This window comes from Nelumbo nucifera, chromosome 2, assembly GCF_055504915.1.
Source record: "Nelumbo nucifera cultivar China Antique chromosome 2, China Antique-T2T, whole genome shotgun sequence".
Lineage (NCBI taxonomy): Eukaryota > Viridiplantae > Streptophyta > Magnoliopsida > Proteales > Nelumbonaceae > Nelumbo > Nelumbo nucifera.
The window spans coordinates 71,141,919-71,167,582 of NC_142650.1; the positions used below are offsets into that span (position 1 = coordinate 71,141,919).

At 38.9% G+C, this 25,664-nt stretch overlaps 1 protein-coding gene across 2 annotated transcripts in view; it reads right to left on the minus strand.

The window, feature by feature from the left end:
* Window positions 1-5,897: 5,897 nt before the first annotated feature.
* LOC104604113 (uncharacterized) overlaps window positions 5,898-25,664 on the minus strand; it is a 35,533-nt gene continuing 15,766 nt past the window's right edge. For both annotated transcript variants that reach the window (XM_088898983.1, XM_010268335.3), the window contains exons 6-12: window positions 13,527-13,666; window positions 12,994-13,283; window positions 11,786-11,998; window positions 11,209-11,694; window positions 9,737-10,399; window positions 8,420-8,962; window positions 5,898-6,331 (exon numbers count right to left, since the gene is read on the minus strand). In XM_088898983.1, the coding sequence (XP_088755109.1) occupies window positions 6,110-6,331; window positions 8,420-8,962; window positions 9,737-10,399; window positions 11,209-11,694; window positions 11,786-11,998; window positions 12,994-13,283; window positions 13,527-13,666 (2,557 nt within the window). In that variant the 3' untranslated portion in view covers window positions 5,898-6,109. The remainder of the gene's footprint in view (window positions 6,332-8,419; window positions 8,963-9,736; window positions 10,400-11,208; window positions 11,695-11,785; window positions 11,999-12,993; window positions 13,284-13,526; window positions 13,667-25,664) is intronic.

Genomic DNA, 25,664 nt, shown 5'->3' on the forward strand with positions numbered 1-25,664 from the left:
AAAGCGGTGAAAGAAAAACTAAAAGAGTGAATTTCCTACAACCATTCTCAAAGATCACTCACTAAAATGCTAATATGCCAATGTTTGAAAGAAAAAAAATAAAAAAATAAAAAAAAAATATATCACCAATTGGTTGGTAAGGTCTCCTGTTGATCGTAGCAGAGACTTGGGATCGAATCCCGCCTTCACCTGGGTTGGGAGGTCATGGGTTGGGGGATGGGCTACCCCTAGGGGTGTCAACGGTATTCGAAAATCCAATTTCGAATTCGAGATTGGACATAATCGAATTCGAGATTGGACATATTCGAAATTGAATATTAATTTTTAATATCCATCTGATATCAAATTTTTTAATTGGATTCAAATTCAGATATTACCTGATTCTATTCGAATTCTACCCTGTTGTGTAGCCCTTAGAAGACATAAAAAAAAAAAAAAAAACATTGGCAGGTTCACATTTCATATATTCGGGTTGGCATGCAACCACGGCTGCAGTATATCTTTTCTCCCCCCTCTCACTACATTTGTTGTTGAAAAGAAAACAAATTATAATGATACCTTCCATTCAACTCTATCCCTTGAATCAAAATTCAAAGAAGCAAGTTTCAAACAAAAAACAAATCAAAAGTTATTCATTCACTTGAATTGAACTTTCAGTTGGTAAATTGAAACATTGGTGAAATAGGGGAGAGAAATAAAGCAAGAGTATTTACATATAAAAATAAGTTAGTATGGCAGATTGATCTGTAGAGGTTAATTTTGCCATTAAAAAGCAATAATGGTGCATATAGACCACTATAGTTGAATCATTGATAACTCCAATATGAGTTCACATCTCGTACTTGTTATCGGCAGATGTTCCTAATACATGGTTGAGATGTGCTGTGGGGGGCAGATGTGAATTCTTTCGATATTTCAAAGAATGAGAAAATATGAGAAAAATAACCTGAAATTTTTTATGGGTTTCAATGAAGTTCCAAATTTTATGCTGCTCTCTAGATAGTGTTGCATGGACAAGGTAGGGGAATTGGAATCCAACACATATCCAAAGGTCTGACTCGACAAGATGAGATAGCATATGGACTCGCTTAGTAAAAATTGTATGAAATATTAAAATATAGTTCATATTTTTTGAATTGTTACATTATATACCTACAAAAACGCCACCTTTGTTTACATTTAATACAAAATATGGAGGATTCATCTTATAGATTGGCTGTTCATTTACCTAGAAGTCCCTTCAATAATCTGTGGAGTATTGAACTCGAACACTTGTCCGACACAGCACATTATCCATTTTAAGAGAGCTCATATGACATTTCCTCTAAATCAACACTTGAGTTCTCTTCGGTTTTCAGATTTTGAGAGGGGAGAAATCAGTTAATGGGATTTTGGTTTCTATTGATTCAGATATCTATGTTCTTTTTTCAGAATTGTGTGGTTTGCAGAAAATTCATTTCCCCTAATTATTATCACTTATCCATCTCCCAAGTGGATAACTTTTTCATTTGGAGGAAAAAGTTGTCAACACATAAATGGGACAATAATGTCCTTTTATGGATAAAATAGTTATTATCTTATTTACCTGAAAAATTGGCTGCGTTTGGTTGCAATACAAATGCAAATAAGTATATTATATATTTATTCATTTTTCAGTTCATGAATGCAAACACGGTTCACATTTTAAACTGTTTTTGCATTCATCTTGTTTGTTTGAAATCAGTACAAAAGTGTAGGCCCATCATTAAATGCTCCAACTATCTTATGCTCCAATGCCTTAACTTTGGCCAAAAAGTTAATTATCAAAAGAACACAAAATTGTATCCAAAATATAGGTATAGTAATACTCTCTTTTCAGAATACGTAAGTGTCAAAAAATACATTTTTACTCTGATAATCATTACTTTTTTACGTATCAAACAAATGCTTGTAAACGGAGCCAAAAGAATAGATAAATGACTTCCCAAAAAACGAATCGGACCTTAATAGAAAAGATCTGTGAATTCCCTACTGTCAAAGATAATATAAGTCATCATGTTTATGAAAATTACTCTGATTAAAAGGAATCTTAAGCATCTTGGACACATCCTCCAAAACAAGTTAGCTTCATCCTCACGGGATTTAATTAGCCCAGCAGGTTCAGAAAGCAACAAAGCAGTCAGTTCTCCAGCTAAATGCCAAAATTCTTTTCAAATCCTACTGTATTCAGCCTTCCAGTTTCACATCTTTAGTACAACCCGTGTGCAGCTAGTAATTAACTCACTACAATATGTAGGGACGGGGAACCGGAATATACTGGTCAATCGTGATACTCCAGATCGCCCTGATGTGTGGGCCCTGCATGGGCATGTGGCATATTGTAATTGGCCCAGTAGAGCTCTCCTCACACTAACCTCATATCCATATCTCACTATGTATTGGGAATATCTCCTCATAAATAATAAATATAAATACAGGAAATGTTTCCAATGTACGACCAGGACATACTATGAAGTCGATGTAAAAAGCATTCTATGAGAAGCAAATCCGGACTCCACTTGAACATTGTACTTCACATTTTGTAATACATTCATCATGGACAAAGGTTTAAGGGGCTGCTTGATAACGGCTGAAAATTGATGAAAAAAAAAATAACTCATTTTGCTTTGTCATTTAGTGGATAAAATATTTTTTTTCAACTTCAGTTTCAGCCATTAAGGAGACCACAAAGCAACAAGGCAATAAGTTTTTATATAGGTAAAGCAGTGTTTTTTGTTCAACCACTTCATCAGCTGTTATAAAATAGACCGCTGTTTTTGGTTTGAAAGAAATGGTAGGGAAAGGAAGGGAAAATACCTGTGTTTGGTTTTCCTACCTTTCCCTTCCTTACCCTACACAAGGTTCTAAATATCAACATGGCTGTGTCAGTACATTTTTTTTATGTTTTATTTTTTTTTTTTTTTGAAACCGGTTCAGAGGGGTCGGTTTAAGGCCCGGTTACCCTCTAAACCAGTGGTTGGCCTTATACAATCCCTGGAGGGGCATTCGGTAAGCCATCGATACTTTGAACCTTGACCCTACACCTTTCCTTTCAAACCAAACACAATGTAATTGATTTGCGCATAAAATTATGCCCGACTATGTACATCAAGCCAATTAACAATGGATTTGATGTTACTCCGGGATAACTAGTTAACTACCATGCATTGTCTATAGAATAAATTCAGTCCTTCGCATGGGAGTATCCCAAGACATCAAGGTTCAAAGTATAAATATCACAAAGAGTTTCGAAATGGTAATTTTAAGAAGGGAAAATCTATGATGTGGGAAAGACATGGTATGAAAAGAGTTTTGACCAATCGAAACCCACCTATGAATTTTGATAAGTAACACCTGATTGGCTACCACATTTATGATTCTAATTGATTAGTCAGGAGTTATTCAGATATCATCTTTCCCATATCATAGTCGAGCCCTTTTAAGAAATGTAAGAAGACTTGCTTGGGAAATGTTAGGATAATGTAAATGGAAATGGTAGAAAAAGAAAGCTCTTATAGATCTTAAAATTACTTCAATAACACATTTTAGAGCAGAACTAACCATACAAGATGTATAAACCACTGTTTTCAAAACTGAACCGGACCAGACAGTCGGACCAGAAAAACCGGGAACCAATCACCTGACCGGTTTTGTTTTCCTCCAAAACCGTTGATTTTGGTCGGCAAACTGCTGAACTAGTCGGTTAATCGTTCGAATGGTTTTGACCGTTTTCCAATTTTTTAAATTTTTTATTTTTTTGTCAAAACGGGTTGGCCATTCGGGTTGAACGGTCAAACCGTTTGAACCAATAACCGGACCCCTGACCGGTTTGATCACCGGTTCATTTTTAAAAACCATGGTATAAACACATTAGGAATACATGCTTTTTGACAAGTAGAAATGCATGCAATTGACATACTGGATATGAATCAATTATAATTTATGCAAAATAAACATAAATCCATTACACTTTTTGAATTTATTTAAATTTATACTCGGAAAATCTAAGTTGTCCATACCATACTGACAGCCTAACTCAGGTTGATATGAGTTGGAGTCTCCTGCCAACAAAATACGTTCCAACACCTCCCAACATGATCTGGCACCACACAACACATACATGGTGAGTCTCACATTTATGATAGGTCCCATTCTCATGGTAAGATATGCAGTGTCGGATCAAGTTGAGAGGTGTTGGAACATGTTTTGTTGGCAAGTGATCCCAACTCACATTAATCGGAGTTGGCTGTCAGATCAAGTTTGAGAGGTGTTGGAAGCATGGTTTTTAAAACCGACCTAGTGATCGAACCGATCAAGGGTCCAGTTACCAGGTCGAACAATCCGACCATTCAAACCGAATGATCGACCCGTTCTAACAAAAAAAAATCAAAAAAATAAAAAAAAAAGTCAAAACCGTTCAAACAGTTAACCACCCGGTTCAGCGGTTCGCTGACCAAAATCAATGGTTTTGGGGGAAATCCGATATTGGAGGAAAATGGAACCGGTCACCTGACCGGTTCCTGGTTTTTTTCGGTCCAGTCCGGTTTTGAAAACCATGGTTGAAAGTTGGAACATGTTTTGTTGGCAGGTGATCCCAATTCCCAACTCACATCAGCCTAAGTTGGCTGTCAGTATTGTATTGACAACTTAGACCTTTCCATTCACATGGTTGATGGTTGAATGGATAGAATTCCACACTTCAACAAGGCACTTTGGGCTGCTCAGACACCTGGATGCAAGGTTGGTCTACACTCACCAACCTCCAAGAGCTTTATGCCACCCACCAATGACAGCACTGGCGCCCTCGTGACATCCTAAGGGTTCCTTTAGAATTGAAATTAGAATAATCAAAATGATCTATTCCCATATTCTATTTGATTCAGACAGGAATAGAAATGAGAATTGAAATTAACAAGAATGAAATTCTATTCCCAAGGGAGGGGCAGGGAATGGCCATTCCCTCAAATGGGAGAATGTCATTCCAGCAAAAATGAGAATGGAATTCTGCTTCAGCTCAACCATACAATTGGAATCGGAGTAGCCCATTTCAATTCTGATTTCAGACACCTATTCCTGCAAACCAAACGGGACCTAAGTTCTTTCTTCTCATTATAAGCTTTCTTGTTTTGGAAAAAGAAGATAGCAAAAGGATCTTTTATCGTAAATTTGCTCCAAATTCTCAGATTGAAACGAATTTTGTTTTGTTGTACGTATTTGTATTTGCACTCGTTCGAAACTGAACCAAAGGTAAGTGGTTTGATGGGTAGACCCTATACGGTAGTGAGGGTTTTTTTTACCAGGTTTTGGCTCACCACGAATTACCTAGCATTCTAGCAAATTAAACCTTAATAGGACAAGCTAAATAAATCCAACATTCTGAGAAAATCTGCTTTCCAAAATATAGGCATAAACAGGTAAGGTTCAAAATATCAATATTTACTGGCCAATACATATCGTATCAGAAGCTTCCCGATATGCCCCTACAGAGGGTGTATCAGGGTTTTGACCGGTTCAGGGAATGGACGGACCTTAAACCGGCCCCTCTGAACCGGATTTGAAAAAAATACTACCAATACTGCCTGGCGTATCGGATGTATCAATATTTTGAACCTTGTTTGAAGGATAGAATTTGAAACTGTTATTGGAGAAGGCCCATGATCTTCAACACCTGAACCCAGCCAATTCACCTATGACCCACTTGACCCAGACCTCACAAACATCACCGACTTGCCTCTCCTAGTCCAGAGAACTAAAACACAACTATCTCCATGGTCATCCTTGTCAGTTGTCACAAATGAAGTGTCGGACTCGCAAGAACCAGATTACGAATTAGTATTGGCTTTGGCTTGTTGCAGAAGGAAAAGAAAGGAAGAAAGAAATTTTGCTAAATCAATCATATTTAGTTCCACCCAGATGGGAGGAGAGTCTAGGAGCTACAATACAATAGACCTATATAACCTATTCCTACATGTGAAACAAAACTGAACATAAGGGTGAGATTATCTGTACAATTGTACAAACAAATTTACAAAGGGTTAAAGGGAAAGAATAGGAAAAGTAGTACATCTGCCCTCAAAATGCATTAAAGGACCTACCCTTGGTTTCTAACAAGCTTAACACTGCTGTAGAAGCGTTTTAGATCCTTCATTGCCATTTCTTCTATTTGAATCGAACGGATTGATGATGGAGTGTTAATATCTGGTTTGAACCAGCGGTTATGGCTAGCAGAATCTGATGGAGAGCCCTGTCCAGATGAAACAGAAAACCCAGTAGTTGTTTTCTTTGGGCTGTGAGAAAGACCATGATGCTTCTCCTGTTCAGAAAACCCAGAAGAGGTTAGCAGCAATGTGCTGCATATAACAAAAGGACTTGCGCAGTTGCACTTGCAATGTCAAGAAAATTGACCATGGTACCAGAAACAGAACCATTACGCACACTGACACACTAGGGTGGTATTCAACAATAATTTAAGGTTTTGTTTTTTATTTTATTTTTTATTTTTATGAGAAAAGGTAAAGTATGAATGTATTACTGAAATGGAAGGGAGAAACTCCCACGAGTGCAACTGTACACATGTTAATCACAAAAACAAAAAATATGTTCGCTACAAAAAAATAAAGTGAGTCGGCTGATTTTTAAACAAAATCAACTGCCACATCAGTAAAATCAGTCTGATGTGGAAGTTGTTTTATATTGAAAAATGCTCCATAACTACAACTTGAATGTTTTTTATTTCATTTATTTTCAAATTGTCAAATCTGCAAAACAAAAAATCAAAACATATTCTTCGACTGTTTTTTGTTTTGAAAAGCAAAAACAAGTTGGTTTTGTTTCAGAAAACAATTCATGATTTTGAAACCCGAATTTTGGAGTATAGATATTAATGATTTATGAAACAAGATATTAAATCACCAGGTGAAAATGTCCTTTAAACCAGAAATTCAAAGACAACTTTGTGGAATCAGTTTTGGAAACTAGTCACATGTAACCAAGAACATGTTCTCTCTGTCTGTTACACAATTCACATTGGAGAACCCCACCCCACCCCCCCAAAACTTGAATTTTTTTTATGTTGTAAGTTCTAAAAATAATAAGGTCCCACACCTGGTTTGGAAGAAAAAGACACACACACATTGATTGTTTAAAATGAAAACACAGAAAAAATGTTCTGTGGTGTAGCATATTTCTTTCGTTGTTTCCACCACTGAAAATAGAAACATTTCTTTTAATTTTTTCGGACTGAGTGGATTAGTTCACCTTCCTAGTATGACCCATGAAAACTTTAAAGCATTACTTGTAAGAGGGTTTATAGGAGATTGAGTCTATTCCTCGTACCTAATAATGGCCCACAACAGACATGCTTAAATGAGTTTGGCTGTGGCCCAAGTAACTTGCCACATGGTACTGCTTATGTAGGATGTGGGCTAAAAAATACTTGCCATATGGGTATTTACCATATAACAAAAAATGCACTTACTAACACCATAACTAGAGGAGATACACAATCATCTAGTGTGTCAGATTTACACTGGACTACTCATGATGTTATGCTTGCATTAGCAAAAATTACTTCCTGGTTGGGAACATTGGAATTTGTAATTTTCAGAAAATGGAGGAAATATGCGCTCCAGGACCATGTGGTTTGTGATAGAGGGGATCATTCTTAGCCCAGCCTAGAAGGCCAAATCATCTGGCCCACAAATTTATGGGCCTAGGCCTAGGTTTTGTGTGAAGGTCCAGTATTGACACCCCGTATACTAGATGCTAAGCCCTGCCCCCCCCCCCCTGAAAGCCCATGATCATACCTACTCTGTGCTCCCAAAACCACAAACCAATATCCCGTAATGCAAAATTATGATTTTGTGTATCAAAATCTGACAAAACATGAAAACCACAACCTGAACGCCCTGCAATAAGGCAATTTTGTATATTGATTATGTGGTATCCCTCAAAACAAGAAAAACAGAAACGTCCTAGTTGGGGAACAGCCCTTAGTCCGAAAGCAAGTTTTATAAAGTGAGCGGAAGATGAATGAAGTTGAAATTTTTTAACACCAGCAATCAGGAAGTTTGAAGAGTTTCAAACAACAAAAGCATGAGTTATCTTTTCTGACTTCAAGCCTATAAAGTGTATTTTGCCCATTTTCTTCCTGCAGCAACTTTCTTTTCATGTTAACTCATTTTTCACTCAATGTAATAGAAAGGATATCTACACCAGAAAAGGTTCCAGTTAAAGCAGACTGGTTTACAGAATATCATTTGGGAGTTTGTTGGGCCAATAGGGAAAACTGATCTGCCAAGAGGTTTAGATGGCCGGGATCCTTTTTCTCCCAGTTAATGAAAGATTGAAAACACAATATAAATGTTTAATGTTCCGAACATAAATATAAAAATATATATACCTGCTGCATTTGGATGTCGCGAAATGATGCCGGGCTAAAGATGGAAGAAGTCCCAGAAGTAGCCCAAGGAGGTGTGCTTTTCTCTCCATCAGAAACTGATGATTCACGAGTTGATGCCACAGCAATTGGGAGGGATTTCGTCTTCACTGGAAGAAATGAACCCAATCGAATTTGCCCACCACTTCTTACCTCGCAAGGAACCTCAACCTCATCCATCATCCTCCTACTTGCCTGACTCTCCTTTCTTTTGCTCTGCTCACTCTGGATCTCACGGAGAGCAGGTCCTTTCAAAACCTTTGCCCCACCCCATGCAGGGCCCTCACTTTTGAGTGTTAGTGATGAAGGACCAACAAAATTGGGAACATCATCAAGAGCACCACTCAAGAACATTGAGAGCCCTCCTTTCCTGTTCTTCTTTTTGGTCGAAGTTGAAAAGGAGTTCATGTTCTTTAAAGATTCAGGAATTTCTTGCTTCAGTCTGCAGGGAAGAAGTTCCTCACTTATCTGACTGCTCCCAGACCCTTTAATTTCCAAATCTTCCACCTATCAGAAGTCATAATGCGGCAAATTTAAGCACAATTACTGAATATAGATGAGAGAAGTTAAGCTTCCAGTACGAGCGGATGGGTGTCATTTTCAATCTGTGCCCACATTTGAGGGGATTTTGGGTTTGCATCAGAAAAATCTTACAAAGGTGGCATATCAAAGAATACTAAATCCAATCTATGAACATTTTTCTGGATTACCTCTCAGTTTTATTTTTTTCCAAAAGAAATGGGATAAATTAAGTCGTTAAGACTGATTTCAATACATGGGAACTCCCAATTGGGGTCCATTGAATATTAGATCTAAACTCTTCCATATGCATCATCATTTCTCTTTCAGTTCTTTTCCTTTTTCCCTAAAGAAATGGGATCAATCAAGTTGTTAAGACTGGATTCAATATATGGGAACTCCCAGTTGCGATCCATGAATATCAGATCTCAAACTCTTCCAATGTGCACCATCAGTCTTGTCAGACTCAGACCAGACAGAAAACCAGAATGCAAACTGGGTCAGGTTAGCTCATGCGGATTGTAAAAACCATCAATTAACTGGGCCTTACTGCCTTAGAAAAGTCATTGGTTCACCAGATCACCGGGTTACCAGTACAACCATCTGGTTCTGTCACAGTCTGACAAAACTGTGCACCATGTTCCCATTATTCAGTATATACATGATAACTGTTATTACTCAGACAGTTTCATTCAAATCCTATGTGTGGAACCCATCAAGAATTGATAAACAAAAGGTGCATAGGAAGCTTGAAAAGCTGACCTTTTGTATTAGCATGTGAGAGACCTCAACATCCACAAAGCCCTTTACAGGGTCTGGTTCTAAGACAGCCTCACAATGTCCAACAGCTGCTTCTACCTGTGTCACCTTCTTACTCTTTCTCCTTTGCTTTCTTGATACCTCAACCTTGTTACTACCTTTTCCTTCTAGAACAACTGGAGATGATTCTTTCTCTTGTGTCTTCACTGGAACACCAAGCTCAGAAAGCAAGCTTTCAAGAGTTGGCCTCATCTCGAGTTTTGCAATTTGTTGGGCATCAAGGGGATGGCCATTTGATCTCTTAGCCTCAAGTACCTCAATCTGCTGCAACTTTTTCCGCAGAGCTCGAATTTGTTTCAAAATAGCTTGGTTGGCACCATTATCAGACTCCAAAAAGCAGTCGGAGTGCTGGGGAAAATTAACCCTCAAGACAGATTTTGCAGGATTGTCACGAATCTTAAGGCATTCGCTCTCATTATCCTCCTCTTCACTGTTAACAATGACAGGAAAAGTAGCCGTTGCAATTGGGAGCCTACGGTGACTCCATGGCTCAGAGGACCTTGAATCCAATATTTTCTCTAGATTAGCAAGAACATCTAGTGATGTGCTTGCAATGGTCTGTGCAGCAACTGTGAAAATATAATCAAGATTGCGAATAACCATATCCTGCATGGCCACACAAAATTTCAAAAGTATGATCAAATACTTGAGATAAGTAACCTGACTCCATTATATGAAAGCATGTAAATTGGAAAATAATGAGAAATACTTGTCAGGATGGAAGATGGAACATCAATCTTCCCTGCCTCTACAAGTGGAACACATGAGGAGAGTAGGAGAGCAGGCGCTATTGTTTGATTTGGGGAACCCAATAGAAATATGGAAAACAAAATTGAGCCAACAGAAAATTTTATCCATTTTTTTTCCATAGGAATGTGAACAAAATATGGCAGATGGTTCTTAAAGGGTAATCAGATGGTAGTAATCATCTAACCTATTAAAAGTATTCAGGAAAATTTTATTTGACTGGAAAAAATGTCCAAGCATACGTGTAACTTTTGCATCAAAATATAAAATACAGGAACGATTGAAATATTTTTTTGGTTAAAAGATTATCGATCATATATTACATATTAAATGACTTCTCTGTACTGGATTCCAGCAGTATTTTGGAACAGAAACGTTTTACTTTAAATTTCATTGGAGAAGTCAATGAAGTATGAAACATTAAATGCATAAGATTCATAAGGGATACAAGCCTGTAAAGCAGAAAATCAAAAGCCCTGATCAAGGGCATTCTCATAACACATGCTGTGGGATTTGTCAGTGCTCATTAACAAAGGAAACTTTTTATATGGTTCATGCTTATCGGCTCCCATTTTCCCACCTTGTGAAAGTAAGCAAGAAAATCAAGCGATTGAGTACAAGTACATAGATCCCCAGCCACTGCCATTCATAAGAATATCAATACTTACCTCACAATGCTTCTTCAGGTCATCTGCTCCTAGAGAATCCGCAATTTCTAGTAATTGCAAGGCATTCCTTGGTTCAGCCAGAGATAGTGCAGCAACTTTTTCACAGAGACTCCTTAAACTTGGTGGGTGTCTGTTAGCCACATCATCATTTTTTACAGAAGACACTGTTCTGTTCATTTGCATTCCATTTAAGTCTTCATCTATCTCTTCTAATTCATAGTCACCATCTAATTTCAGATTCTGAGAATTCTCCGCAATATTAGGAGGATAAACAGGATGGTAAAAAGAACAAATAGTCAATAAATGTGTTTCACCAACTGCAACTGAAGTAGCCCGCTTAACACCATGTAATCGAGTTGGAAGAGGAAGTTCGCCCTTACATTTCTTCCCATCCCACATATAAACATCACCTGTAGATGTAACTGCAGCAGTCCAGTACTTCCCTGCAGAAATACTTACCAAACTTCTTCCACACATAGAATAGAGCTATATGTAATATCCAAGCACGGAAAATGGTCAGAAACAAATGGGAGATGATAAGAAAAGAATAAGATCCACACAATAGATCAAATCAAACCTGTTGGCATCTCAGATCAGGATCGGAGGAAATCCAATAAAATAGTGCACCATCATCGGTTAGTGCCATGCTGTGTGTCATTCCTGCAGCTACTGCAATCGCATGAAGTCGTTCCATGCGATGAAACTTGAGTGGTGCAGACCCACTTTTTTTTATATTTCTAGCAATGACTACACGTCTTGGGGTTACAAACCGGTGACCCCAAGTGAATATCTGCCATCCATAATGATCCAATGGACCAAGATGCAAAAGCATTACAAATATTAGCATGTACCATAAAATTCAGAATTAGAATATAGTCAGTGCAGTAATCAGCTAGATGAAATGCTTACACTAGAAGCAAACCTAAAAAACTATATTGAGAGTAAGACATGGGCCAATATAAGCAAACCTAAAAAACTATATTGAGAGTAAGACGTGGGCCAAAAGCATTACAAATATTAGCATGTACCATGAAATTCAGAATTAGAATATAGTCAGTGCAGTAATCAGCTAGATGAAATGCTTACACTAGAAGCAAACCTAAAAAACTATATTGAGAGTAAGACATGGGCCAATATAAGGATAATAGTTTTCTGTAGAAATAGAAAATAAATCAAGCACTCAACAGATTTGAGGGCCCAAAGCAAGAAGTATCGAACTGAAATCCTAAGAATTGAAAAAGTGTGCTGTGTGCCAATTGCTGGGAAATTGTCCAAGATTTTGAAAACAATAATTTTCTGTATAAATCAGAAAATGAAATAAAGTACTCTGTAGAAATAGAAAATAAATCAAGCACTCAACAGATTTGAGGACCCAAAGCAAGAAGTATTGAACTGAAATCCTAAGTATTGAAAAAGTGTGCTGTGTGCCAATTGCTGGGAAATTGTCCAAGATTTTGAAAACAATAATTTTCTGTATAAATCAGAAAATGAAATAAAGTACTCCATAGATTTGAGTTACCCAGAGCCAGAGGTATGAACTGATAGCCCTGATTTAGGTATTGAAAAACTGTCAATTATTTGGAATTTGCCTAAAATTTTATACTTGAAATGATTGACATAAGACCAGACTGAATTTCAAGTACAGTGATATGAGAACCATCAAAATGAAAAGGCATAAGATTGAACAACATTGAAATAGGGTATTTACAAAAGAAAAAAAAAAGCATTGAAAAAAGGCCAGAAATATTACTCAGATTAAAAGTTATGTAGAAACTGGAACGTTACCTCCCCATCAGCCCCTAATACTATTGTATGATACTTTGCCGCAGAGACTCCTGAGAAGACCTTTCCTTTCAGGTATTCAACCACCCTTGGAGTACAATTTGAAGCTGAATTGGAAGTACCATAACCAAGCTGGCCCTCCTTGTTGCATCCCCATGTGAATATTTCACCCGACTCAGAAACCACTGCTGTGTGCTTATTGGCAGCAGCAACAGCAATTATCTTTGTCTTAAGAGAACTAACACGCCGTGGTATGGGTTGGCTATCCACGGAAGTATAACCAAGTTGACCCTCTGCATGATTTTATCAGAATTAAATCCTTTGTTTTCCAATTAGACATATATGCAATAACATATTAACAGAGAAGATTTTCTCTTTTCAAATGCAAGAATCAAAGAGGTACAATCAAGTCTCTTCACCCTGCCCCACCTCTTAGCAGGCAAGCTACAAAAATGTTGACAAGGAATTTAAGTAGCCCCCCATTACCAGGTTTACAACTTTACATCCATAGACATGAAGAATGCCCGACAGTTTACCTCTATTGGACCCCCAAGTGAATACTTCTCCACCCTCAGCTGCAACAACAGTGTGATGCTTAGCAGCTGCAATTGCCTTGACTCGTCGAGATCCCAAACCACAAGTCACCTGCCGGGGAGTAATAACTGCAGCTTGACCACTACAAAACAATAAAATTTAGCATTTTAACATGGATGATAACAGATCCTCACCACCTTAGGCACTTAATTTGCAATAAGATGAAAAATAGCAGTTTCAATAAACAGTTCCTGAAATAGAATATCCACATCATTTTTTTTTGATAAATGAGAGAAGTTTTATTAATTCAAAAAATAGTAGTACATTCAGCCTAGGAAGAGGCACAAGGTGTTACCTCCCCATAGGACTGAGTCATAAACACTAAACAAACACAAGCCTGAAACACAGTTACAAAGTGGCCCAAAACAGATCTCCCCTTGACACCCCTTGCTTGGCCAAAGAATCAGCCATTGCATTTGCTGATCTGCTGACCCACTGAAACCTTACTGACATATTCCTTGTCAGCCATTTAACTTTCTTTAACAGATCCATGTAGCCCCAACAAGCTGTCTCTGGACATGTCAACCAGCCCACTACTACCTTGGAATCCCCTTCTACTATCAAATTGTTCACTCTAAGTTGACTGGCCATCTGTATACCTTGTACCGCTGCTAGTATCTCTGCCCTTACAGAATCACCAACACCCACTGGTCCTGAAAATAAAGACAACATGTTGCTATCCTTGTCTCTCAGAATCCCTCCTATTCCAGATGGCCCTGGGTTACCTTGGCAGCTACCATCAAAATTCAGTTTTACAACTCCATCCGGTGGGGATTCCCATTCAGCTTGTGATTTGTTCTTTGTGGAGACTGTAGAAGCCACAGTTGCCCAGTTTCTCCTTAAGTCATCAAAGGAGTAATCTGCCAACAAGTGTGAAGATTTTAGCCACGAGACTGTCCTTGTCATTATGCATTCCTTAATTTCAGCAAGACTTCTTTCCTTTTCTTGAAATATTCTAGCATTTCTCTCCTCCCATAAAGTCCACAAGGTAGCAGCTCTGATACATTTCCACATTAGCTTCCCTCTTTTTGTCAATCTCCCAAAGGCATCCGGAATGAACAGCAACTTTACTTCGGAGGGCAAGTTCCACCTGCACCCAAATAGTGCAACAACCCAGTTCCAAATATTGGCAGCAAAAGAGCACGATATCAGTAAATGGTTACAGTCCTCACCCTTCACTTTACACGAAGCACCAATTTGGGGACAAACACAAGGTTTCTTCTTTTGCAAATTTTCCACCGTACTGATCTTACCCAAGTAGGCTACCCAACAAAACACTGCTACTTTAGGAAGAATTGGCCTTGACTAGACCTCTTTAACAGGGAACACCTGCGAGGAGGGATTGGAGCAGAGGGCTTTAAAGAAAGAAGCACAAGTGAAGGAGCCAACCGAGGTTAGAGACCAAACCCTTTTGTCCAGGTTAGGGAGGTCCAGGCACACTGAGTCTAGAAGCAACAAGAGCTCTAAAACACAAAGAAGTTCTTCATCCCTTAACCCTCTTCGAAACCCAAAATTCCAGTTTAAATCAAAAGGGCGAACCGGGGGGGATGGTTTCTTTCTAAAGAGGGAGATGGAATAGAGAGAAGGAAAGCGGTCTTTTAGGGGTTGAGTGCTCACCCAAATATCTTCCCAAAAAAGAATGGAGTTTCCAGAACAAGCATCATACCTTACAAATCTGAGGAACTCTAGGAGAATGCCATAAATAACCTTCCAAGGTGTTGTGAGTGAAGTCTTTCGGGATACCTCCGCATCCCAACCTGATTCAGAACAGCCATGGATACTCTTCACTACTTCATGCCACAACCTCTCCCTCTCCAAGGGCCACCTCCAAAGCCACTTACCTAAAAGAGCTTCATTCTTACTCACCACATTCCCTAAGCCTAGGCCTCCTTCATTTTTGCTTCTACTCACCACCTCCCACCTAATCAAGTGATCTTTTTTCTCTTCCCTAGGTTCCCATAGAATATCCACATCATTACAATGCAGAAGAGTATCAAAGCATCCTTTTGCAAGCTCATTGTAAAGAAATTCTTATAATCTCCAATCCAGGTTCAACCCTACTTCAAAATCTTATTCTTATCAGTTGAAGAAATGTGATATGAATAAGCATTCTCTTTCTTTCCCTAAATGGAACCATTAAACTTCCTCAGTAAGAGCTCCTTTTTGGCCAACCTCTGGGCCAACTCATCTTTTTTTCCTGATCGGAATGGAGGTAAAAAAGTGGCAGGGTTTCCTTGAAGAAAAAACCAAGGTAACACTCTGAGTACACAGGAACCCAGCCGTGCATTGGGAACATCTCCCCATGAATTTAACATACATGTATAAGAGATTCCCGATGTATGGCTGGATGTACTCTTAAAGTATTCACATGGTTTTACTTTTAGGAGATCCAAGCTTGGTAAAAAGGGGTGGAATCCCCTCACATATAGAATTTTTCTTGATAGGGAGAATGTATGGACAAAAATGCCCAAGCCTAAGACCAATGCAACTAAAACCTATAGGCCTACAGTCAAGATGTTGTTATGTGAAGCCAAATCCCATGAACATGATTCTAGTTTATTTGTCTAGCTCAAGCAGGATCTATGTGCTGAATAGGAGATTCTCTTAATCAAACTAACCAAAGACTTAGGTGTCATTTAGCAAGTCTTTTTAGAAAGATCTTCCAACAGTCCAGATGGCCAAAAGCAATGTTTTAAAACACAGAGGCGTGACGCGAGGCATTCCACTACCTAAAGGCGTGAGGCGTAGTTCAAAACATACGAGGCATAAGCCTCCAAAAAACAAGGAGGCATAAGCCTCCTTAAGAGGAGGGGGTTAGGAGGAAGGAGGAAGAAGAGGAAGGGGGATCTCAGTTTTTCTTTACTTTTAATAAAAATCTTTTATATTAAGAAGAATAAAGATGCATAGCACTAATTGAAAGGCGATATTAAGAAGAATAAAGGCGCAAGGCGAGGAACGCCCTTTTTGAAGAAAGGTGCAAGAATACAAAAAAAAATGCTAAAAATCATTAAAAAATAAGAAATTTCAAAAAAAATGCCAAAAAAATGCAAAAAAACAAAAATAGTAAACATAATATTAATAAGAAATATAAACTTAAATTTTAAAATTAATGTTTTAAAAAACCTATTATCTAAAATTAAAATACATAAACATAACATGTAAAGCATTTTCAAATGAAAATTTAAAAGTAAAATCAAACATATAAAGCATTTTCAAGTAGCTAATGTGATGTAAAACATATTACATTCCTGATTCTACGAGTCGCCTTTGGGCCACGCCCCTCGAGGCAAGCCCAAACAAGTCCATGTTAGGGTCTTAAATTCTTAATTCTCACACAAAAAATAATGATTTTATAATTTTAATTGCCTTTTAAGAAGATATTTATGAACCTAGCCACTTGGTTCAAAAAAAAAGCAAAAAAGCATAAAACTTTCAAAAGGTACACACCCAGGCACACCAGGCATGCGCCTTTTGAAAGTGTTGCACCTAGGACCTAGGCAAGGTGCCTCCCCTAAAATGAGCCTAGGCATGCCTGAGGCGCACCTTTTAAATCTCTGCACCCAATACCCATCTAGCTGAGCATAAAAATTGGATGTGCCCAACTTGCCAAAGTTATTTCCAACTTAGGTGAGACAGTTGACTAATTGGTCTCTGTTAAAAGCAAAATTTATTAAAGATAGTGAGCTTAGTTCTAAGCCTATGAAATCCAATAAACTTAAAATTGTTTACAACCCAATTAAATGGGTTGGCAAGTGGCCTAACAAAACCCATTTAGATTAAAAGAGGTTTCTCATACTGGAATCCTTTCTTTAAGTGGGAGGCCAAGTGCCTATCACCTACAGAGAGCGGTAATTACATAACTACTTCAATCCCTATTTAAGTTCTTGGAGGGAGGCTTCAACCCCAGTCCTTTGAAGAATATATTTTAGACAACCACATTCTTAGAGAGAACACAAGTCCATGGTGAAGAGAGAAGGTAAGTTTTGTGGAGAAAAAGGAAGATACTACTCTCACAGGTAGGAAGGGAAGTCATTCTCTGCAAATATCTCCTGCAAATGTCTTCTATTCTCTCTTTCATTCAATTTGCAAAGTTTCCTTGTAAGAAAGGAAGTAGAGGAAAAGAAACCATCTACAATCAAGTGTTTCTACTTGGTTTGTTATAGCACCTCTACCAAAACAGGCCAAGGATTAAACCATCTACAGCCTTGCTCCCAAAGGCTGATTATGGCTCCCTTCAAATGCAGATCTTGAGATTGGAGAAATGAGGGATAAAAATAGTCTACAGTCCAATATTTAATCTGACTGACTATGATTCCCTTCCTACATGCAAAAGTCCAGAAGAATGATGCCATATTGCCACCTATGATCAGATTTTTATCCAATTGATTATGGCTTATTGTGAAGAAGAAAGGAGTGAAAAGGAAATGCTTGTATCAAGAAAAACAGAGAGAGAAATATGATCTTGTAAAACTTCTTGGTTGTATTTTCTATTTCTCATTCCTATAAACTTGAGATAGGTAAAGAAATGTAAACAGAACCAGTGTTTTCAACCCATTGTCGACCCAGCTGGTTGAACTGTTCAAAACCATCACCCAGCCATGATTCCGACCATATTTGGCACGACATATGAACACAACACAAAGTCCTTGGGTTCAGGTTTATCTTAATCATGTGCGTGTCTAAATCATCTCAACCCATTTAACACGACTAATAACGTGTCAATTTTGGGTTGACCCACTTAACTCCAAAATGATCTATTTATGACACAAAGCTTCAAGTATTAGATCATGTATATTTGGATGAAATACTATTATGGTAGGTAAGTATGACATTGAATGGTTTTCATGAATTTGTTTAGGTAATGAATAATTGAATGTTTTTTATTAGTAAAAGCTATTTATTTTTTAATTTAAACAGTTTAATCGTATTAATTTGGGTAATGTGAGTTGTGTTGCATTACATGTGTAATAAACAATTTGCACTTGTGTTTGAAAATTTGACACGATTAATTAACCATGTTGTGTTCATGTCGACCCATGTATCCAAATACTCCTTCCTCGACACAACATGAACACGACACAAGAAAAACCGTCCGACTCAGGCAGTTGGACCATTGACCCAGTGACTAGGTCACGAGTTGTACACTAAATGTACATGCAAATTCCAAATGCCATAACTTTGAGCTCAAATGTCCAATTGGGGTGATCTTTTTTGTGATTTGTGATTTTCTATAACTTTTCAAAATTTGTGTCCTAAGACACTTTTTTTAATGAATGATAATAAATTTTTAATTCAGAAGCGGATTTAGAGTGAGTTCATACAACATCCCAGGGAGAGGTGTGAGCTGCAGCCCCTCCTTGAATCTTACAAGTAAACTAAGAAAGAAAAGCAAGAATCACAACTAAGCCCAAAACAATTCTTTCCTATTTACCCCTTGCTTAGTTAACACATCTGACAAAGTATTTGTTGATCTCCCCACCCACTATACAGTGACCAACATATTCCTTGTCAACCAACTAAATTTCTTCATTTCATTCTTGTAACGCCACATAGCCTCTTTAGGATTTTTCAACCAACCCACCACCACTTTGGAATCCCCCTCGATTGTTAGGTGTTGTACCCCCATCTGGTTTGCAAATTGCATTCATTTCATTCTTGTAACGCCACATAGCCTCTTCAGGATTTTTCAACCAACCCACCACCACTTTGGAATCCCCCTCGATTGTTAGGTGTTGTACCCCCAGCTGGTTTGCAAATTGCACCCCTTGTACAGTAGCTAAAAGTTCTACCCTGATGGAGTCCCCAATTCCCAAGGGACCTGAGTAGAGCAACAAAATCTCTCCCTTCTCATTTCTCAAAGCACCCCCCATTCCGGATAATCCTGGATTACCCATGCTAATTCCATCAAAGTTCAACTTCAGTGAGGCCTTCGGATGGAGACCAGCTTGTAATTGATATGTCCTTTAGAGATGAACACCTCGCTACTACTAACCAATTCCTCCAAAGGTCATTAAAGGAGAATTGATGAAAGATTTCCAAAGTCTCCAGCCAAGGCACTATTTAACACATAGTCTTTCAATTCCGGCTGCACCTTTCCTTTTCTTGAAAAATTATAATATTCCTTTCTTCCCAAAGAGTCCAAATAAAGGAAGCACGAGCACATCTCCACATAATTCTCCCTATTGTTGTAGGCCAATAAAAGGTAGAATGGTTGAAGAGCATGTGAACTTCTGCCAGTAGACTCCAACTACTCCCAAACAACGAAAGTAGCCAAGCCCAAAGGTCTGCAGAAAAGGGACAAGATATTAATAGGTGATAACAGTTCTCACCGTGAGCTCTACAGAGGATACACCAATTAGGAGAAATACAGAGGAAAGGTCTTCTCTTTTGTAGGTTATCTAGAGTATTTACTTTCCCATGGAATACTTCCCAATAAAACGCCATAATTTTTTGGGGAACTGGCCTGCACCAAATTTCTTTTGACGGAAAGGGTTGGTGAGTAGAAAGTTGAGAGATGGACTTGAAGAAAGAAGCACAAGTGAAGGTTCCATTGGGTCTAGGAGTCCATACCCTCTTATCTGGCTTGGAAGGATCCAAACAAACCTGATTAAGACAACCAAGCAAAACAGAAAGAGCTTCAATTTCATCATCCCTAAGTCCTCTACGAAACCCAAAATCCCAAGTAGGATCTAAGGGTGTTCCCAAAGGTGAGACAAATTTTGAGACCACCTCTTTTTTGTACAAAGAAACAGAAAATAGCGAAGGGAACAGATCCTTTAAAGGTGTGTCTCCTACCCAAATATCCTTCCAAAAATGAACAGTGTTGCCAGAACAAACTTCATACCTGATAAAATTGAGGAATTGAGGAAGGGTGTTGTGAATGGCCTTCCAAGGTGTTGCTAGGTTAGCTTGCCTTGATACACCAGCATCCCATCCATTCTCTAACCTCCCATGAATGCTTCCCACCACCTCATGCCACAATCTCTCTCTTTCCAATGGCCATCGCCACAACCATTTCCCTAACAGAGCTTGATTTTTTCTAGTTACCCTCCCAAGTCCCAAACCCCCCTTTTCTTTACTTCTACACACAATTTCCCAATTAACCAAGTGATCCTTTTTTTCTTGTCTCGGCTCCCATAAGAAACCTCTCATCAACTTCTCCAGTTTCCTAGCTTCCCTAACTGGTATCCTAAAAACAGACAAAAAATAGGTAGGTAAGTTAGCCAAGGTAGCTCTTATTAGGGTAATTCTCCCTCTTAAAGAGACATAATTCCTCTTCCATGAGGCTAATCTCTTCTTAAACTTTTCTATCACCGGGGTCCAAAATCTACTCTCCCTAGGATTTGCCCCTAAAGGAAGCCCTAAATAAGACATAGGCCAAGAAGAGGTGAAACACTCAAGACACTCCGCAATAGCCTCGACCTCCCCTACCTCCAAATTTATACCCGCTATGCAGCTCTTTTCCAAATTTCTTCTCAAATTAGAAATACTTCCAAATCCTTTGATTAGCTCCTTTAGGTTTGCTACCTTTTCGCTAAAACCTCCTTCACAAAAGATCATTAGGTCATCTGCAAACTGAAGGTGGGTGACGGGGACTTGGTGTCTCCCTATTCTCCAACCCCTAATGGCATCTTCACTGTCAGCCTTAGTAATGATCCTACTAATCACATCAGCTACTAAGGTAAAAAGGAAGCGTGAGAGTGGATCCCCTTGCCTGACACCCCTGCAAGCTGGAAAAAAGTCCCTCACCATACCATTTACTAGAATGGAGTAGTGACAAGTACTGATACACCCAAAAATCCAACTACACCACTTGTCCCCAAATCCATAGTTTCGCATAACCTCTAATAGAAACTTCTAGTCCACCAAATCATAAGCCTTTTCAAGATCCAATTTACAAATGAAACCTCTCTTACTAGACCTTTTCATTTCCTCCACACACTCATTCGCAATTAAGATCTGATCTGTTATTTGTCGCCCTTGAATGAAAGCCCCCTAGGTTTCACTAATGATAGAAGGGAGGACTGTTTTGATCCTCAACGAGAGCACTTTAGCCAGAATTTTATAGATGCTTGTCACCAGACTAATAGGCCTATAATCTTTTGGGTGGTTGGCATCATTCTTCTTAGGTATCAAGGCCAAAAAGGGGGCATTAATTCCAGGGCTTATAATGTGATTGTCTGCAAATTCCTTAAAGACTTCAACTAAATCCTCTTTCAACACCTCCCAACAGTCTTGATAAAAACCCATTGTAAAGCCATCTGGACCTAGAGCCTTGGATCTATCCATTAGAAAAATAGCTTTCTTAATCTCTTCTTCCTCGAAATCCCTTTCCATCCACCTTGCCACTCCGTCATCAATTCTTGGCCATTCCACCCCTTCCACGACTACTCTCTCACTCAAAGGTCTTCTATAAATCGATTTGAAGTGGTCCACAAATTTTCTGGCTATGTCATCCTGGTTGGTAATCACCTCCTCTCCTATCTCTAGCTTGGTCACAAGATTCTTTCTTCGTTTCCCATTTGCTAAATCATAGAAAAATCTAGTGTTCCCATCGCCCTCCTTAATCCACTTGTGTTTAGATTTTTGTCTCCAATTGATTTCTTCCCTCAGTAACACATCTTCCAAATCCTTTTTCAATTGTCTCCTTAACACTCTGTCCTCCTCGATCAACCCATTTTGAGATTCCTTCACATCCAAGTTTTCTATTCGAGAGATTAGGCACAACTTTTGCTCCTCAATTCTACCAAAATGATCTCTATTCCACTCTTTTATTTTGGCTCTCAACCTTTTTAATTTCTTATGAAACTTGATCCCCTTCCATCTTACCCCCCTCTCCTCCTCACCCCACCATTCCTTCACTTTTTTCACAAAGTCTGGATGGGTAAGCCACATATTTTCGAATCTAAAAGGTTTGGGTCCTATAGGAAAAAACTCAGTACCTATCTGGATAGGACAGTGATCGGAGGTGACCCTGGGTAACGCTCTAGCAACCAAGTTTTCCAAACTATTCTCCCAGGCAAGGTTAAATAAGAACATGTCCAACTTCGAACACAAAGGGGTTTCCTAAAAGTTGGACCAAGTGTAACTGGCTTGCAGTAGAGGTATTTCCTTCAGTTCACATTCTTCAATAAAACCATTAAATTTCCTCATGCTTGTTGTAATTACCTGTTGGGGATTACTGGTTTCATCAGAGAATCTAATGACATTAAAATCCCCGCCCAGGCACCAAGGGCCATCCCATAGCCCCTTGATTGCATATAGTTCCTCCCACATCTCATTCCTCTCTCTATAGGAATTAAGGCCATAAACATTGGTTAAGACCCATACACACCCATTCTCTACATTCTTACACTTAATGGAAACTGAGAATCCGCCTATCAATTCTTCCACTACTTCCACCACATCCTCCCTCCACAATGTTACGATCCCCCCCCCGAGGCTCCCCAAGAAGGAGACGAGCTCCAACCTAGACCTCCAAAAACTCCTCACCCATCTCCCATCTAATTCCATCATTTTGGATTCTTGTAACAGCACAATATCGGGTTTTTCCCTTCGAAGTAGGTCTTTGATCACCCTTCTCTTTCTTGCACTCCCTAACCCTCTTACATTCCAACTAATAATTTTCATCGAGACAACATAGCAAAAACAAACCCATGAAAAGGCCATAATCTCCTCATTTTAGGCCCTTCCTCCTATCCCCTCTACCACTGAATTATAAATCCCCCTCAATGTCTGAGATTAGCCTTTCCACTTCAGATCTTTTTTTCTTCTTTGTTCCTTCCCCCCCCCCCCTTCCTAATACAACAATCATCCTTTTTCTTTTCTCTATCCTTTCTAGCCAATGTCTGAGGAAGAATTTTACCCTGCTCACACTTATTTTGGCTACAGCATCTCTCTAAGAATCCTTCCTTTTTTTTAGTTCCTCCACCATTATACAAATCAACTCCCAAATTTTGTCCGCCTCCCCCTTACTACTTCCTTCCATCACCCTCTCTCCTTCCACTATCACCCTCTCTCTTGTATCAAAACCTCCTGAATGGGAAGCTGGAATATCTGTTACAGGCATAGTAGACAAGTCAGTACCTAAAAAAGAATTGACACCCATACCTGGTAGGACGGGGGTAGGACTAGAATCACTAGAATTGAGTTGTTGATAGGAGACTAATGGTTTTAAGGCCTTTCCCTATTTTGGACAAAGTTGTGAAGTAGACATAGTGAAAGAATCACTTCTTGACGACCTACCCACTTGGAAAACCTTTCTTTGTGTTTCCGACACTGGAATACCCACATCCATCCTCGGCCGATTCTTGTCCCTCTCCACCAACATCCTATAATTCATTAGACTCAGGGTCAACTCCCTCGACGAAGGGAAGAGGAGTTTTCACAGCCTTAGGACCATTTTCTTCACCATTTCTAGTCTTCCCGCCACCTGCCTCTTCAATCTCTTCCTCTAAAAACAATAGCTCTATATGCAAACTTTCTGTTTCAAGTAAATCATTGTTGTTTTTCGGAGACAGACTTCCCAAACTTAAAGTTTCATCTCTATCAAAATCGTCGCTGTTGTTTTGTTCACTCAAGCAATCTTCAAACCCTGTTCTGTTCAAATCACTAGGCTTCAGGTATCTCGGGTTGCGCCTATCTGGTGAGAGACGGTTCGCCAAGTTGGATGGGACCCACTGTAGAGAGCCTCGAGACTGAGAGTCTTGAGATTTTGCGCCTGAATTGTTCGATCGGAAGGAGGGATTCGGGGTAGAAGAAGATAGACGCTTAATCTCGTCTATCAGCTCATCCCTCCTCCCAGTCACGTGCTTACTTGAAGGGTCCCTTGGCCCATCTGTCTTATAATGGGCCTTGGGCTCAAAACTTGTAATATAAGAACCCAGCTTTAAAGCCTTTACTTGAGTTGCCTTCTCCGGCCCACCAAAAATGGGATCCACTTGACTGGGCCCATTTTCTAAGTCTTTTCCTCCCACGTGACCTCTTAACAAATCACGCCCCCCTGTTTTAATGGTCGAACCAGAAACCCTCCCTGTCTGAGGTTGATGGTTCAGCCCTCTCCCTTTAGACACTGGTATCTATTTCCCCTGACACCACCTGCACAAAAGATCTGCCATTTGTCATAGCCTTTTCTTGCTTTCTACAGGTTTGACCTTCCATCTGCCCCAAAGCTTTTTGGCTTCCCAGAATTTGTTGGCCCTTTTTAGTGAAACATTCCTTCCCATTTGAATTAACCAATCTCACAAGTCCACGTAATGCTTCTTCTTCCTCCTTCTCCCCTCCTACCATACGAGCCTCCTTCCACAGCCCTGCTTCAACGGAGGATGCTAGCCACACAGAGACAAAACTCCCCTCTATCCGTACCTCTACCTTTCGTGGAATGTCTTCTGGCTTCACACCACTTAGCAGGATTGCTACTGAATAAAGATCGCCCCAGAAAGTTCCTTTCAAGATTCCTCCACACAATACTGCTATAGACTCTGCTACTTCTTGTTTCCATAGATGAAATGGCAAGCCTATTACACGCACCACCACACCATCTTCGACAAATAAATCCTTGGAGTTGGATGTTGGATTCCATTTAAAGACTGTGAATGATCTGAAATCAGCCTGAACATTGATAGCTGATATTTCCAATTCATTTCTCTAACTCCAAGGGGTGTTAGAATCCTCGTAATGTGGAGAGAGGGTTTATTTGTTTTCTAGATGATTGATGAGAGAATTATTAGAGCTATTTTTGGAATAAAAACCTTGGACCAATGCCCCTTCATATTCTAGGCACACCTTAAGGCGTCATGTGACCATTACCAAATGGAAGTTCTTGATGAAGGGTCAATTAAATAAAACATATGCAAACCATATAGGTGTTTTAGTACTATGCAAAATAAGAGGGTAGGTTTTAGTAAATACATGAACCTATAGGGGTTGTCTAAGTAAATGATCCAAATAAAAAACTGAATTAAAAAATATAAATTAAACATAAAATAATACATATATACATATATTACATGTAAAAATAAGTATACATTATTTTATTAATAAAATGCATATATATTCATATATATGCATATATGTATATA